The sequence below is a fragment of the Diprion similis genome, chromosome 2 (assembly GCF_021155765.1).
Source record: "Diprion similis isolate iyDipSimi1 chromosome 2, iyDipSimi1.1, whole genome shotgun sequence".
Taxonomy (NCBI): Eukaryota; Metazoa; Arthropoda; class Insecta; order Hymenoptera; family Diprionidae; genus Diprion; species Diprion similis.
In genome coordinates, this window is record NC_060106.1 from 17,653,913 (window position 1) to 17,670,299 (window position 16,387).

Here is a 16,387-nt window from a genome sequence, read left to right on the forward strand (position 1 = left end):
ACGCTGCAGTTTTTGTTTTTTAGCGCTACCGCTAGTTGGCACTAATGGTAAAGTAATGTTCGCAAACATAACCTCAAACTTCTCAAACAATAAGTGGTTTGCGATGACGAAGTGATAATTGCACACGTTATTCTTAAAAATAAATAACCATGTACGATTTATGCGATTTTCACTATTTTTACGTACATTTGGACCACGTCATTTGTAAAGTTTGAGAAATTTGAGGTTATGTTTGCGAACATTACTTTACCATTAGTGCCAACTAACGGTAGCGCTGAAAAACAAAAACTGCAGCGTAAGCGTACTTCCCCTACCACTAGAGTCCCCAGACCTGTATGTAAGACCGTGGATTGGAGCCTGAGAAGTACCAAGAAATTCCACCAGGTAGCAGTTAGTGAGCTTTATGTGCTCTCATCTCTGCTCTCATCACTTGACATACTATCTTGACAGTCTTACCACGGCTCGTAAGAGCTCGTAATTCGGATAAGTGCCTGGTACCTTCCGCGGGTACTTGGGGTAGTAGTGTGTGAGTTACCTCTGTAGTGTGAGTTGAATATAAAGAAAATAATATAATACGTCTTGCTTTGAAATATTTTTACGTTATGAAGGTATCGTCGTCTGACTGGAGGAGGTGTGGGATGTTGATTTTGAGTTTCGCATAGTATCTGAGCAATATGACAGATTCCTATTGTCGTCAAATAACGTTTTAATTGTTTGTTGAAATATTTTCAACTATTATCTGTGTGTTGCGATCTAAAACGTCTCTAAATTACGGTATCACATTTTTTTCTTGAAACATGCAGCCACTCGCGAGTCAACAACCCTTAACGTCTATATTACCTCATAGAATAACATCCATTTCTACTAAACATATCTTGTAACCTTCAGTACAATTGCTTTCATCGTACGGTATTCCTTGGTGTGTAAATGTTTACACAGCAAATCTGCAGGGTAATAAAATATGGTAGGTGATTATTCGCCGCTCTTTAATCACCTCCACCTTTCCATCATTGTTCGTCATAAAGGTCAGTAAAGGATTTATTTTGTTCATAAAAATGCAATATGCAAACTTATGCTGAGTTGTGATCGTCTACCGTACCTGGGCATGGACACAATACAATTTTTGAGTCGAGCATGCTCTTGACCCATCGCCATTATCAGCGAATGCAAAATACGAGCAGTTATCTTTTTACGTAACGCAACTTATGGAGTAGTCCAATTTTTAGATCCTTTCAATCATGTGTTTGAAATCTTTACAGATAACATCGATTTACTTCTATATTGTAAATATATCCACTGTCTTTGAGAGGATGAGAAATTGTCAAATTATTGACAGCTAACTTTAACATGCACGCTGTGGCATTAGACCAAATAATGGGAGACACGGACAACCCAGCTCCTTGCAATGGTACTTCTATCTTGGAAGATGACCTTGCCTTGAGTCCATCGACAATGGGTAAGAACAAGTACTATTCCAATCACATAAATTTGAAGAATTGTTAAAACAGATCCAATCTCTATCTTTACCAGCGATCAACAATATATGTGAAGTTTGATTTAAACAAATCAAAATACCAAGAACTTGGAAATGTCAAAAGAAATCTCAATCTCAAAAAATCAGAGAGTTTAAAAAAATATGCAAATAAGTTACTCAGCTATATATAATGTTTATTTTCGATTCTTAAAAACCTTTGGGAAATTGGAATATATGTCAATTGTTTAGTGCATTTCTGCCATCATTATAGCCACACTAAAATATTGTATTTAATAATAATAGACGACATAAAAATTCTGTACAAGTTCTAAAAAACATTGAAAACAAAACACATAATACTGACATTTAATGTTTTATATGCTTTCAGTTAATCTATTGAGTAATTTTTCAACTGAATATTGCTGCTCAGTATTTATAATTAATACTCATCATTCCATACAATTTAGATTTCAAAATAAATACTTTTTGACTTATTCCTAATATAATTTATACACGGTTGATGGTTTTATCATTGGTTCTATTAGGTGTTATATTAACGTTGAGCTAACGTAATTATTTTAAAGAAAAATCTGATTCTGCTAACCAATTATTTTCAATCCAATCCTTTTTCTAATAAACATTTTTTTAATTGCTCATTCGTTACTCACTTTTTATAGATTAGATACGTGTTCAATACTAAATTTCAGGAATGTCGAATAAAAGCACTAGTGATTTGTTGGTGACTAACAGTACCTCCGAAGTTGAGACCAAAGTCATCTACATGAGCGAAGACGCTATGGACTGTGTATACACAGAGTCAAACGAGACTTTCAAAGATTCTGAAGTAATTGACCAGGCCCCCAGTCCTGATATGTTTGGAAGTGATACTGAAGATGCCCCAAAAAGCAATTCAGGTATTATATGAGTATCTAGTTGTATGGATTAGAAAACAATTCTACTGTTCTTATTAAATTGTGTAAACAATTGAGCTTTGTTAGTTACAGAACCCGATCAATTGGACATAAAAGATGAAGATAGCGAAATATGCCAGGCAGACTTGGTAGCAAAATCAGACAGCCAACTACTAAATAGAATTCATGAAGCATTGAGTGGTGTTCCCCCACCTCCTTCTGTTACAATTTCCCAAATGGATTGCAATGACTTCCTAAGGTGCATCAAACAAAATAGCCATTTGTTTTGGCCGAGGGGTTTATGTGAAGAGAAAAATTTAGATCAGATTGGGAGCCAAGACAGTTCTAACGTTAATCAAAAACTACTTAATTCTGAATCAACAAACTTAGCTGCAAGTGGAAGTAGTAACACGTTTTATCAACAAATTAAAAGTGGTTCTAGAAACTTAATGAATGCTTTTGATGCCTGTGATTCATCTAGTGTAAGAAGAAACGAGCAACACTGCCACGGTAAAAGTGATAATGAAAATTGTGAAAAGACTTTAGTAAATAAGAAGTTGAGTGATCCTAATCTTGCAGTGGAAAGTGATAGTAGTACTTTGAGTAACTTTGTGTGTCATAATTCAACATTGACTCTACTGAATGATAGTAGGGAAAGCAGAACAACTATATCAGTAAACGAAACAACTAACGAGGATAAACCTTCATTGTTAAATTATAGAACAATTATTGATTGTGATCCAGCCACACTGGAATGGCCTGAAGCTTACGCACATAAACATCATGGCATACAGTAAGCTTCATTCAATTATAATACAAATCAAATCTATTACGCTATTCTTTTTATCTCAAATTATTCACTTGCGATATTTGACATTTCAGTTATAATCGCAGTATAGCTGTAGAGGACTTCGAATACTTGTCAATTAAGCTATGTGAAAGATATGTAGGAGCTGAGACACAATCCACATGCCACCCCTGGTTTACAAAACAGGCACCAGGAAGTGCCACTAAACGTAAGATGCTAGGAAGAAGAAATGTTGGACAAAGTCCAGGAAGACGACTTAGCCACCTCGCAAGGCGAAGACGAGCTTTCTCTAGTGCTAACTTACAAGGCATGGGACTCACTGATAAAAGACAAGTCGTTCTTGATATTAAGTGAGTCTCTCATTATGCATTTCATCAATCTTGTCATTATAACAATGTGGCAGACATAACAGTCATAAAAATTTGAACCTAACGATCATGCAACTTTAGAGTCTTATTCATTTGCTCACTGTTATTTCAGAAAAACATTAATTAAAAAGGGTAAAAGTCCACGCGGTAAAGGCATTAGAGGAAAAAGCCCGCGTAGCTCGGCAAAAAAACGTGCTGCCAGGAGATTAACGATGGAAGGTTCAAGTCCTCGAAAATCTAAATTGGAAACATCCAAGAGAGCGTTGTTTCAAAGTCCACCTGGAGATCGGGCTGGTCCTAGTCGAATAAATACAATACGACCTGTCCCATCTTTGAATCCACAAAAAATAAAACGGGCCTTATTCCCAACACCAAATAAAAAAGATGATGTTGAGAAACGAGTTAGTTTTGAAGATACAAAAAAGCGGAAAAGTGAGGATGATCTTGAAGGTCCGAGGCCTAAATGGGCAAAGAGTTTGTCATTTGACTGCCCTCGTGGCTTGGAAAAAAAACAAACACCAGATTGTAAGATTGAACGACATTCAACTGGAAGTGTACTTGCTAAAAGTGAGGGTGCTGTGAAATATCGAAAAGGAGAACTGACTGAAACTAACAAAAAGGTAAAAACTAATTTACATTGGCTAAGAACCTCGGTCTCAGTATGAACTCGAATCCAAGGTATACCGATTAAACTTTGCATTCCCCATGATATAAGGTGATATCCCTTTTTACAAATATTTTACAGAAATTATTGTGGGCTGTTGCTGAAGCCTTGAGAGGGAAAGGGATTGGTATGAATCATCCACAATTCAAACAATATGGTTCACTCTTAGCACGTACTGTCAGGAAATCCATGCCTGACCTGGAAAACCAGAATATTCCGCGAAAACCTGGAAGTACAAGTGATCGCATGTTGAAATTTGCTAAGCAATACGTGCTTACAATTGTTGACCCAAAACCTACAAATTGTTAATTGATATGATATAGTATTGAGTGTTTATTTCAGTTTTACATTTTTTAAAACCACTATTGAATTCCTCAATTTTCACAGTTTTTATCTTGAAGCGAATCACCTGGTTTCCAACCAGAAAAGAATGACTGAACGCAACTGTGAATGCATAATTTTAGTCTAATTATAATTGGTTTGCAAAGTCCTCAAGTTAATTTCGTTTTCTTCACTGTGACAGTAACGGTATCTTTTTTTTCTATTTATTGTGTTCTATTAAAATATGTGCGCAATTTCTGTATCTAATTGTAAGTTATCATGTTTTTTTTTTTAACACTATTATTACCATATTGATATATCTGCGTGATTGTTGTGTGCTTTGTTGCAAAGTGAATAACTCAAATACTCTGATGAAGTATCCGAATTCTAAGAGGTATTCATAACTGCTAAAAATAACGAAATACAAATTCGATATCTTCATTAAAAAAACATGTCAATACACTCGTGGTGATATAAAATAGTTAAGATCAGAATGAGGTGTAAATATCGTGGCAAGTTTTTATTCCGTTGCCAGACACTAGTAGTTTGATATACATGGTTTTGCCGGTTCGAGACTTCAGCAGTACGATTTATTTAATTCATCTATTTTGCCCGTCTAAAATTATCAGTCAACTATCTTATTTATTTGTAAAATGAGCACTCGATTTGTTACAGGATTTTTTTTTATAAATTATTGTTTAAATAATTATTTAGTTTGTAATAGATTAACAAATTGAATTAGCAAACCTATTTCATAAAAATCTCTTTATTCTCGTAATAAGGCCCTTTGCCCCGACTGAAATATTATTTCTAATTATTTTATTTAATAACTTCAATTGAATGTACTGATAAAAACACCAGAACATCTTTGCATGCGAAGAAACATCATTTCAAGTCGATATAAAAGCAGGACATCTGAACTTCTTGTTTATAAACTAATTGTTATCGTTGAATTTAGATCTAAAATATATTTTTACAACTAGCATATGAAAACGCAAAAATTTAATAACCGAAAATAATAATCCTGTTGAAATATTCCCACATCTGGGTTCAATAATTCCAGCCTGAGTAGCCCGAAATTCTTACTGCGCGTACTATCCTGTTTTAAAACACCTGCTCGGTCAGATCTAGCTAACAGGGAACAATTACCGAATTAGCCTACAGTATGTCATAATTGTGATGTATGTATACTCAGTGAAATGTTGAACTTGATTCGAAATGTTTACGTAAATTTAGGATACTATAAATTTCGTTGGTACAGTTTTACAACTACTGGCGAACTTAACATTTACGAGGAAAAGAAAAGATAAACGGAATTATGTAAAATTTAACTTATTGTGAGCAAGAATCCATTCAGGATGGGCTTTAGTGATGTGTCTAATAACGGTGACAATGATATGATGATAAATGACAAGTTTTGAATAATTAGGCCTATTTTATTAGGATATAATTTATTTTACAGTCTATAAATAAAGATCAATAAAGAGTACTATTCATAAACACAACGGTATATAATCAGTTATTATGTTATCGTATATTATGAACGTATCAAGTAAAAAAATAATGACTGATATAAATATTCACTCGGGATTTTGACCAACCCTGGCAATGAATTCATCAAGTATCGAGGAAAGTTCCTTATTTTCCTTTGACTTCTGCTCGACCATTTCCGCTAAAGAATTACTTTTCAATTCAGCCTTCCTTATCATTGCCTGTAATCTTACAGTCTCTGTTTCGTGTTGCTTTCGGATCGCTTCCAATTCCAAATTTGCCCTAGAAAAAAGAAGATCAAGTTGCAACTGTTCGCAATCCATAAGTTTTACTGGTATTGAAATAATGTATGTAATGACTACTTTTCAAGCTGTGACATCGCGTGATTCTTAAGCTGGTCATATCTGTCCTCAAGCGTTTTGATTGTTTTAACATTTTCTTGTATGCTCTCTTTGAGAACATCCTCGTTACTCTTATATGCTGAAGTTACACTTTTTAGTCGTTCGTATTTCAAGTGGACGTCGTTGAATGCTGCTTCCGTGTTACCCAAATGATGATTAGCAGCCTGTAAATCATCTTGCAGCTTTGCTTTTTCCTGCGCGAAGATCGTTCTTTCTCTTTCCCGATCTGCCATTTGTCGACTCAATGATTTTTCATATTCATCCATTACCATCCTATCAAAATAATTGTATGTTAGTCTAAATTTGGCTGCAATGGACGTAAATATTCAATTATTTAATCTAGTTAACAAATACAAAACCGCACGTCATCTCTTTCTTCTTTTGCATTTCATGTGCCATTTCTTTTTCAAGACTCTCATATTTCAACCGCTGCTTTTCCTGTTCTATTTCGTGCTCCTTTCTTTCTTTTTCTCGTTCTTTTCTTTCCTTCTCAAGCTGTGAATCAAGCTGTAATACTGTCGACCTAACCAACTCTAATTCTTTGGCCATAGCCTCATCAACCATTGGTGTAACCATGGGTTTCACTTCTTCCACCACTATCTTCTGCAACGAAAAGCAAAACATGTTCCATTATTTGGAAATTGGACAGACTGAATTACCAGTGAGAAAAACCAGTGAGTAAAATGGAGATCAATATTTACAATGATATTACCTCTTCGATTTTAGGTGGTTCTTCAATTTTTTTAGGTGTTCCAGGTGTCGGACTGTAAAGCAACAGTCTGTCAATGGCTGCCAAAGCAGGATTTCGTTTTGGCGTGCCAAGTGTTGGCTGTGAAATATTGTTTTTGGCATTTTCTTCGCCGTCAACTACTTGCGGAGGCCCCTGTGGTAGCATACTGGTGTTACCAACCAAAGGGTCGAATTTCACATAAAGCGACTCAGCTCGCAAATCACGAACGGTATTCTTACTATTATTTCTTGTAAGCAAGAAATCGAACGATGCTGGATCAAAGAATACTGTGAACAGATAACATATAGTATTTTACTTGTCAAAAATAATTATTTTCAAGTATTGAAGATATATCATTTTCATGCTATTGAAGAAAAAAAAAAGATATAATTACACTATCGCAAGTCTCAGGCAAGTATCTGAAATCTGAACTTACACTCTGATTGAGCGTTGAAAAAGTGATCAGTATCTTCAGTCAACTCCGATGACTTGTTACTAATTTCTTCAGCAATAGCTTGAGCTGCCAGCCCCAATTTCTCAAAATTGTAGTCTGCTATTTGTAGACTGGTACTTTGTTGTACAGGTTTAAAAGCATCATAAGGGTCACTAGTATTCTCAGAGCTAATACTGTGAAAAGATTCCTCCCTGAGAGTGGATGTTTGATTTAAATCTTCCTCACCTGAACTACCTGTATTCTGACAACTTTCTGCATTCAGCAAGTATATTGGTTGAGTGTCAAAATTACTTCCTGGATATGGTGTGACATTAATTTCTACTTGAGGTAATTCTTCTGACTTAGATTCTTTCAAATCTTCCAAATGAGTAGACGTATTTTGTGGAACACATGGCACCTTGTTTTCTGTAACTTGTGAAACAGTTTCTAGATCCTTAGCTTGTTGTAGACTTTGTGATAACTGGTCCACTGAATTTTCAAGTACCACTTGTTTTGACTGCTTGGATTCTAACTCAGATTGAATTGATTGAGTTTCAGGATATACTGTCTTTTGAACTTCTGGTAATTCTTGAGCTGGCTCTATGTTTTCCAAATTCTCTTCAGGGACACTGACTGTAGTCGATACACTGAGATTATCAGAAATTTCTAGAGCTTGTTCCTGAGTTATGCACTCTTTGAAAGTTTCCGAACTTATATTTTGAGATAAGTTTGGAACAACGGTGGATATGCTTTCTGCCTCAAACTGACTTGTATTTCCTGATAATTCCTCTGCAAAATGATCTGTAGAAGAATCAGGTGTACATCGTTCTGGAACCAATTGTGAGTTTTTCACATTACGGCTTACCTCCTTAAAATCGTTCACAGTTTCTGGTTCGATAAATCTTTCAGTTAATGTATTCAATTGTGGGTTTTTCACATAACGTTCTTCTTCCTTAGAATCTTTCACAGTTTCTGGTTCGATAGGTCTTTCTACTGCAAAATCAGATTCTTTATTCAGCAGTTCTTCAACAATGCAAGGATCAATTACCACACTGTTTGATGTACATAGAGTCTGTTCATTTGAACTAGATGTATTCTGATTTGGACAGAGCGTTGTCTCTGGAGGTAAATTCAAGGGATCGTTCAATGATGACACATTCCCAACTGTTGAGGTTGCGGACAAGTCGTTCGATGGATTCTCACTGATCTCAGTTATGCTCTGTGAATTGCAATTTGTTGATGCAGCGTTTTCATTATTTGAGACACAGTGAGTACCATTTAACACCTCTGATTCAGTTGAGTAAAGCTTGTTGAAAGTCGAGTTACAGCCCGGTGCCAATTCGATAGTCCCATTCAATAGACGTGAATTCTCATGTGAACTATCATGCGAATTTGACGACAGTGAAGAATCTTGTGCTTGAAGCGAATTATTTTGTGAATACTCTGCAGCTGGTAGTAATTCTGTAGTTTTATTTAAAATTAATATGTTCTCAGAGTCAGACTTCAACGACAAATCTCTGGTTTCGTTTAATGCAGGGTTATTTGCAGAGGATTGTGGAATGTCTGGCGAATCTTCAACGTGATTTTCGAACAAGTTATCACGGGTTTGTTTATGCTCTGAATCCTCTACTGGTTCAGCACTTGAAGAATCAAGCTTGGGATCGAGCGTTACAGAAGTTTCTAGCGGTTCGGCTTCTCGAATATCAGTGGTTTCATTTAGGTGAATATTTCCCCAGCCTGATATCAAGTCATCCAGTCCAGGAATATTCGTGTTTCCATATGAAGTGTCTGCCGCCGTCTGCGGGGTTATAGGTCTCAAATGATTCCAACTCTTAGTACTTGGTGTACTTGTTAGACTTTGAAAACTGCACTCTGAAGACAGGCTCTCGGGCCTGGAAGTTGGAGCTCCCGCATCCACAAATTCACGTGTGAACTGTACTTTTACTTCGTGTTCTGTTTTCCCTGTTTGCGTGTTGCTCGCAGCCTGAAAATAAAATACAAATAATTTTTAATATTTAATAGTGAATTTTAATTATGCATAGACTTCTTATTGCACAAAGTTCAATTTTCATAGATCATTCAGTTATATACCTAAATAAATAATTTTTTGGGCATAGGTCAATTAGTTCAAATGTCTTACAATCAGAGACTAGAATTCAATATTTTATACATTTCGGAATATTCTATGTTAAATTGTTTCTTTTACTGAGGTAATATTTTAACAAAAATTTTACAATCCAATATTCTTTAAGAATTTCAACGCGAATATATGCCAGAAGTTTTATCCTAGTTACCTTATCACCACATTCAAACAACGTTTATTTATGGAACTAGCAAATGATGACAGAATCTCTTTTTGTTAAGAAAGCAGAGAAACACGAGCCAGTTTGGCAAAAGAGACAGACAATAGCTGAGAATTAAATGCCTACAACCGAACAGAAAATCAAGGTGGCTTTAAAAGTTGGTCAATCGTCCTGATTATCTCCAAACAGAATTAGAAATAAATTGTAATGTGATTTTTACATAGTAGAAATTATTTTTTTCTCCTCTCTTCTCTTTATTCAGGATAATATTAAATTTTCGGAATTCATGATGCGCAAAACAATGACTCACATCATGGCGAATGTTTACGAAAAAAATCAAGAGTAAAGACATTGCCAGGATCGAAAAATGGATGGCCGATTAGTACGAAATGATTACAGCAAGTAAAAGCTAAAATTCCACTTGTCAAAAAAGATGATTTTGCAAAGGACACTGGACATTTCTACCTCGCTAGCAATGGGGGGAGCGGATCCGCGATGTAGGAGTTTGTTGATGAAGTCCATGCCGATCGGTGACAGTAAGAAGAGACTTTCCTGGTGTTTGCCCAATGAAAACTGACTCGCTTTTCGTTTTCTTAGCCAACTGACCCGAAGGAACGGATGATGGTTTCATTCGAATTGCGCAACGGAGATCAGCTCTGGCTATTATAAGAACAGCAAAACACTAGCAAAAGACAAGGAGAGACCGAAACCAATGGTTGGAGTCCTCGAAAAACTGGCACGTAATCAATGCCGACTGGGTACATATGGTTTCACCCTCGTCAGTCTAGCCTGGTACTCTTCAGTGTGATAAACTCTTTTTCTAACGTGAACCGTTTCAAAAATGCAACAGCTGTAACGATCTCTGTGCTATCTAGTACACTGTTTTATTTTTCAAATCGAAGACTGCCGTATTTTGCTAATCTGCGGTTTTCCTTTTTAACCACGTTAACGTCCTGATTACCAAAAAAATGTCAGAATATCCTGTAGTGCGCGGTGGCATACAATACATGCACAGATTAATTTCCGCCGATTACATTGTCAACTTTGCATTGTTATACTACCACGTGCTGAATTGTGTGGCGCGGTTAATTCACATAAAATACAATGTATGTAAATCAATGCTTACAAAGTTATGTTTTAACAGATCTTTCGAGATCCGAAAAATAAGTTTCGCGTCAGCAAGTGGAAAAAAACAATTCAACACACTCAAAAACAGTTATAGAAAATATTATCATTTCGTCACCGCCACGCGAACAAGAAAAAAAAGAAGAAACCAAAGTTGAAATGTGTCGATTCGAAATGCGCGATTAAAAATTAGAAAATTTATTAGATTTTACTATAGATACATGTTGATTGCAGGTGTAATATTATTTGGACGTTTATAATTAGGACAGCATTTCTATTCCTTTCATCATTTTTGTCAAGAGCAAAGATTCGACCGACCGACGGACTTACGCAGGCATTCGTTTTTAGAATGCATCCCACGCAATTCGTTCCGACGGCTCTCGGTGATGACTTGATGAGATTCAGAAACCCGTATAGAAGTTGTTAAAGCTGCAATATATCACAAGAGGCACGCGAGTAGGTCGATCTAATTGTAATTTCACCTCACACCGCAAATGAAAAACGAAGCTTCGGAGTGAAAGAAGTTGTAATATTTCATGTGTTCCGACGTAAAATGCAACGGTGCGACGAAAGATGCAGAGCATCGAAGAATGCGATCACGAGATTAGTTTTGAGAAGCGGGTGCACGGAAAAATTTTAAACGCACCGGAAGTGCTGGATCTGTAACCTCGCGTGTGCGATATACTTGGGCGTTTTTCTCGTTAAGAGTTCTCATCGGTAGTTGCAAGTTGTTAGTTTTCGCGAGTATAAAGAAACGAAGTGCACATGAAGAAAGAGATGAAAAAAGAATAAGATAAGACTGTCCAGAACGAATGAATTTACCTTGTTACCACGATTACCCATGATTTTTGTACAGGGAACGTACTGAGAAAGATCGTAGGAAGTGCGGCTGTCACTAGCACGTGCTGTGTCCATATATATCGTGTTTATATGTGGAACCCCACGGAGCGAGAAAGACACTGCCCCAAAAGAGGTTTTCTTTCTTGCTCCCTTCCCTTTTTGTTTGTTTTCTCTACTTTCGTTGATGGTAGGCAGGTATCAAATTGTAGCCTAACGTGTAGTTAACGTGATTCCGAAAAGAACATTGTTCCGTCGCTATCGATTCGATATATTTTCCTAATTGTTCGTCGAATTTAAAAAAGAAACTTCTACGCGGTTATTACAAGCCGTAAAAGCACGCTGCGTTCTTCAAGTAATTACAGCTGACATTACACGATCTATTAAACAACGTATACATACAAAAGTCACTCAGTTAAATGATATGATTCCAGCGTCGTCTCCAAGCAGTATGAAAGAAATGCAATTTGAATACAGCTGTTTCTAATTCCTGTTCTAATATTTCTTACCTCACATATTTTGATACGAACGCATTATACTTTTTCAAAAAAGAAACATCATATCAATGAAATTTCTAATTGTAATCGCTCGGACTGGTTCAAATATACATGTGTATGCATCGTTTCTCCTCGCAGTAAATAATAGAACTAGCTGCATAGAATTTACGTACAAAGATTGCAACAATATTGGACAGAATGACGTAATATAGACTAGGGAAAGTGATGACGAGTACTGATTTGCCTCAGTACTCATTTTAAAATAAGGATAAAATGTATGATGTACATATATGTACATGCAATACCATATAAATTATATATAGGTGCAACACTTAAAACCCGCATAGGATATTCCGTAAATGGTAAAGAGAGTTGAGAGCGGTTCGATGAAGCTGATCGTGTGTGCGAGTGTGAATGCAGAGATATATGTATATATACAAGAAGGTGTGTGTGTGACTCATTCATTCGCATCTGTTTAAATGTTCGTACGAAAATCCGATAGACTTATGAGCGTGGTATTCGGGGTGTGACTCTTTGATTTATACAGAAACATTGCAACAATAACTCCGAGCTAATTCGGCTTGATTAGTACTCGGGAGTATTTGAGAAATGCTAATATTAGATTTGTCAAGTCTTTCTAGTCAATAAATTGCGAGTAGCTGGCTGCATGGTGGTGGGTTGTCGAGTAGAATGTGATCGTCGTCTAACGTTTGATTATATTCTCACCTTCGTATGCAACGTCCAGCTTCTTACAAGCCTCGGTTATACGGCTGTATTCGAATGTCGCCGGTTATTTGATTAAATAGGATCGGAGAAGGAGCAGATTTCGTCTAATATCGAGCAGTGTACGATTGTTTTAAGAGCCATTTCCACACCGTGTCACGGTAGACGGTACAGTACTAACACACCATGTAAGATGTATCACTGTACTAGGCACTGGGCATACAACTGGTGGTGGTCGTCGAGATAGGAAATCAGCTTAGTGGCGCTATCTATGGAAATTCACTCCAAGAGATTGCCTAAATTCCAATTGAACCTCCGCCGATATGCACGTATTTACGTACCTGTCCTTAGTTAGTCTCGTTGCAGCGCTCGTATTGTTCGTATGTAGGCAAAATTTCATTCATTCTACCGTCGTTGTCATTGTAAAGGATGCACCAGAAGTGCGAAGCGCGTATGAAAGCTTTTGTTCAACTCGATTCGTCGAATAATATAGGGAAGAGGTAATTGTACGCAGTTACGAATGCAGTAATCTCATTTTATTCCTTTTCTGAAAACTTTTACACCGCAATTGAAGAGAGAGCGATTGAATAATGTTGGGAGCGAATGAAACTGACTTTTCTTTTTGCCAGTGGCGAAAATCAACCGATGGATACATACGACGCTGAAAATGTTTCATAGATAACGATTAATGTATAGTATAGGTATACACGTTGTGAGAATTTTCGGATTGGAAAATTTATCGAAGTTTCGTTCACGATGATCTGATGAGAACTTCAAAATTTCTTGCATCTACACGTTTTTCTTCACCCTAATACCGCTTATTCAATATAGACAATTGTATCACCTGTAAAAACGTTGACAATTTTCATTAAAAATTTTTTAGAATTACCAGTCACGTGTTCTCCGATCCATGACTCTGTAAAATAATAGTTTTTTTTTTTACTAATAAAAATAAAATATCTGCAAATGACATTGTTTATTCGGAGCGTTTAATTTTAAACGATTTTTCTTCGTACCGAACGATCGTTTTTCTGTAACTATACCAACATCTGGGAGTTTTGAACCGATGAATTTAACTTATTTTTAGTTAACCAAGGAAGAACAAAAGGAACGAGGTGGTAACGAGAATAGTTTGAATTCATTCGCATATGTGCCTCGACAGTGGTATGTCGGTTTCGAAAACTCGTCACGATCAATTACAAGCCGTAAATGGTACGGAAATAATAAATAATTACGATGCGGTTCCTCGCCTGTAGACGAGGAGAAGCATTAAACGGTTTAGGGAACGAATATCGTTCCGTGCATTTCTCGCATCACATATATGCATATAAACAAAATGCATATAAGTATAAAGTGTTTATTTTTCTTCAGTTTAAACTCGGGCAGATACGGGGGCTATTTATAGAACCCATACTCGAACGAAACTGTCAGATACATACGAAGTTGCACCGAGGATTTTAAAAGGCTCTGCTGCTCTGCGGAACTTTATGTATATATGTATAGATGTGTATACGATAGAAAAAAAATTCTGATACCTGATACGTGCATGTATGTATGTACATGATTCGCACCCTACGCCTATGATTCTTGTTATGAAATTATTATACATACGTGAAAGTACGTTATGTTTGATACTTGCAGAACAATTCGAATTTTTTTTTTGTAAATAATTGAACAAAACTACTCTCCGAAAGGTATTATTCTTTTTTTTTTTACAACGTTTCATATTTTTCAGCCGTTTTGTGCTAGCGCGAGATATTTTCCTCGTGGAGTCATGCGAGTAAAAAATCCGCCAGAGCAAGCTAGTTTCAAAGGATTTGAAATTCAATCTGTTCGTTTGATACATGATGCACGCATGTTAATTCTGTACAGGATGACTCTCTCACCTTGCGAAGTCCAGGCTGCATCGGTGGCGAATTTTGTAGAGTCGCTGTTATTTCTCTGAGTACAACACGTGTTCCATCGCGCGTACCCAAAATACTGCAATTGCTGCCGATACCATTGGGAGTTCCAGAATTTGACATTTTTACAATTTTAAAATAAACTGGCTGTCAGGCAACGGTCTCTCACTCGCTGCAGGCTGACGTCAAGCCAAGGAACAAAGAAAGAATAATGAAACCGGCGATATATTGGAACAGAAAAGGGCAAATATCACGTGGAAACACTTCACAATAACTAAGCACTTACGAATGGTATATTAGGTGAGAAAATATGGGCAAAAACTCCGTGAAAACACCTTGTCCTTCCAAGGAACGCTTGTAACGGCTTCACGCTATTTTGACAACTTGAATATAAACCCAGTAACCAATCAGGAGCCGAGAATTAAAAGAACATTTCTTTCCGACGTATAGGTGGCGCTTAACTCGACCAATGTACCCAGTCGGTAATACAGATTGGATTTGTCCGTTCTTCCACACGTAATTATCCGAGCGACTTGTTCAATAATACTGTCAATGGAGTCAGATATGTAATACATACGTAATAAATATTTTCTTGCGAATGCAGGGCCAAGTGATGTTTCAAATGCTTGTTCATATTTATTCGTAACTTGTGATGCAGCCGTTGGTAAAGCAGGTCCCCAAAGTGGTGAATGTTAAATGGCGCAGGCGAACCAATCATACGTCGTACTGTCTAAGATCCTAAATTTTCATTGGTGGTGTAAAACACACCGTAAACAAATTTCTAATCAATTCAAACACCGTCGAACATATACGGCCTATATTGAATCAAAATTACTCACAGTAATCGAATACTGCCGAATTTTGAACTTATAATAATTGAAGTCGATCGTGCGTATCGTGTAAGCCGTATAAGTTTCTGCTTGATCAGCTGACGTCGCCATGTTTTCCTTGAAAAATTGAAAAAATCAACATTTGCAAGTTTTCAAAATAGTTACAAAAATTTCGTCATTACCTAAAAAGTATTACAAATGGGATTATATAAACGAATCAAATTCACAACATCGCTCGTCTTAGTAAAGTAAGTCTTTATTAATTCATTAATGTACTTTTCATACAAAAATTTATACTTGGTGATACAATTTTCACATAAGACAACCTGTTTCTTTCTGGTTGCTCACTGGAAACTCTGGGACATAAGAAGGGTGGGAATTATATGAGGATAGAAATTGGGACACCTCTCGTATTTTTTACACTCAGTAATAATGTTCATTCTGTGCTGTGTAATAGTAACGAATAATGATTATGGTATAATAATGACATAAGGTACTAGAAAATACTATTCTCATACTTTGTCACATTTTTCTAGACGTAGATAAAAACTGTCACAGGTCCAAGGCACT

The 16,387-nt window shown here is 36.4% G+C and overlaps 2 protein-coding genes across 6 annotated transcripts; one reads left to right on the forward strand and one right to left on the reverse strand.

Annotated features, from left to right (window-relative positions):
* The first annotated feature begins 548 nt into the window (after positions 1-548).
* LOC124416415 lies at positions 549-5,528 on the forward strand. Of its 3 annotated transcripts, none has more exons than XM_046897443.1 (7): positions 549-1,025; positions 1,260-1,456; positions 2,182-2,388; positions 2,479-3,178; positions 3,268-3,543; positions 3,674-4,181; positions 4,307-5,528. In XM_046897443.1, the coding sequence occupies exons 2-7, from the start codon at positions 1,348-1,350 to the stop codon at positions 4,532-4,534; spliced, it is 2,028 nt and encodes a 675-aa protein (XP_046753399.1). In that variant the 5' UTR covers positions 549-1,025; positions 1,260-1,347; the 3' UTR covers positions 4,535-5,528. The 3 variants fall into 3 exon arrangements, with proteins under 3 accessions (XP_046753399.1, XP_046753398.1, XP_046753400.1); XM_046897442.1 differs by having other exon boundaries at positions 550-1,025; positions 2,473-3,178; XM_046897444.1 differs by lacking the exon at positions 549-1,025 and having other exon boundaries at positions 1,319-1,456; positions 2,152-2,388; positions 2,473-3,178.
* LOC124416414 (transforming acidic coiled-coil-containing protein 3-like) lies at positions 5,523-15,352 on the reverse strand. Of its 3 annotated transcripts, none has more exons than XM_046897439.1 (6): positions 14,973-15,352; positions 7,605-9,585; positions 7,151-7,455; positions 6,803-7,038; positions 6,400-6,711; positions 5,523-6,319 (listed from the first exon to the last, which is right to left on the reverse strand). In XM_046897439.1, the coding sequence occupies exons 1-6, from the start codon at positions 15,108-15,110 to the stop codon at positions 6,127-6,129; spliced, it is 3,165 nt and encodes a 1,054-aa protein (XP_046753395.1). In that variant the 5' UTR covers positions 15,111-15,352; the 3' UTR covers positions 5,523-6,126. The 3 variants fall into 3 exon arrangements, with proteins under 3 accessions (XP_046753395.1, XP_046753394.1, XP_046753396.1); XM_046897438.1 differs by having other exon boundaries at positions 6,803-7,041; positions 14,973-15,351; XM_046897440.1 differs by lacking the exon at positions 14,973-15,352 and adding an exon at positions 10,370-10,524 and having other exon boundaries at positions 6,803-7,041.
* Between the last annotated feature and the right edge of the window lie 1,035 nt (positions 15,353-16,387).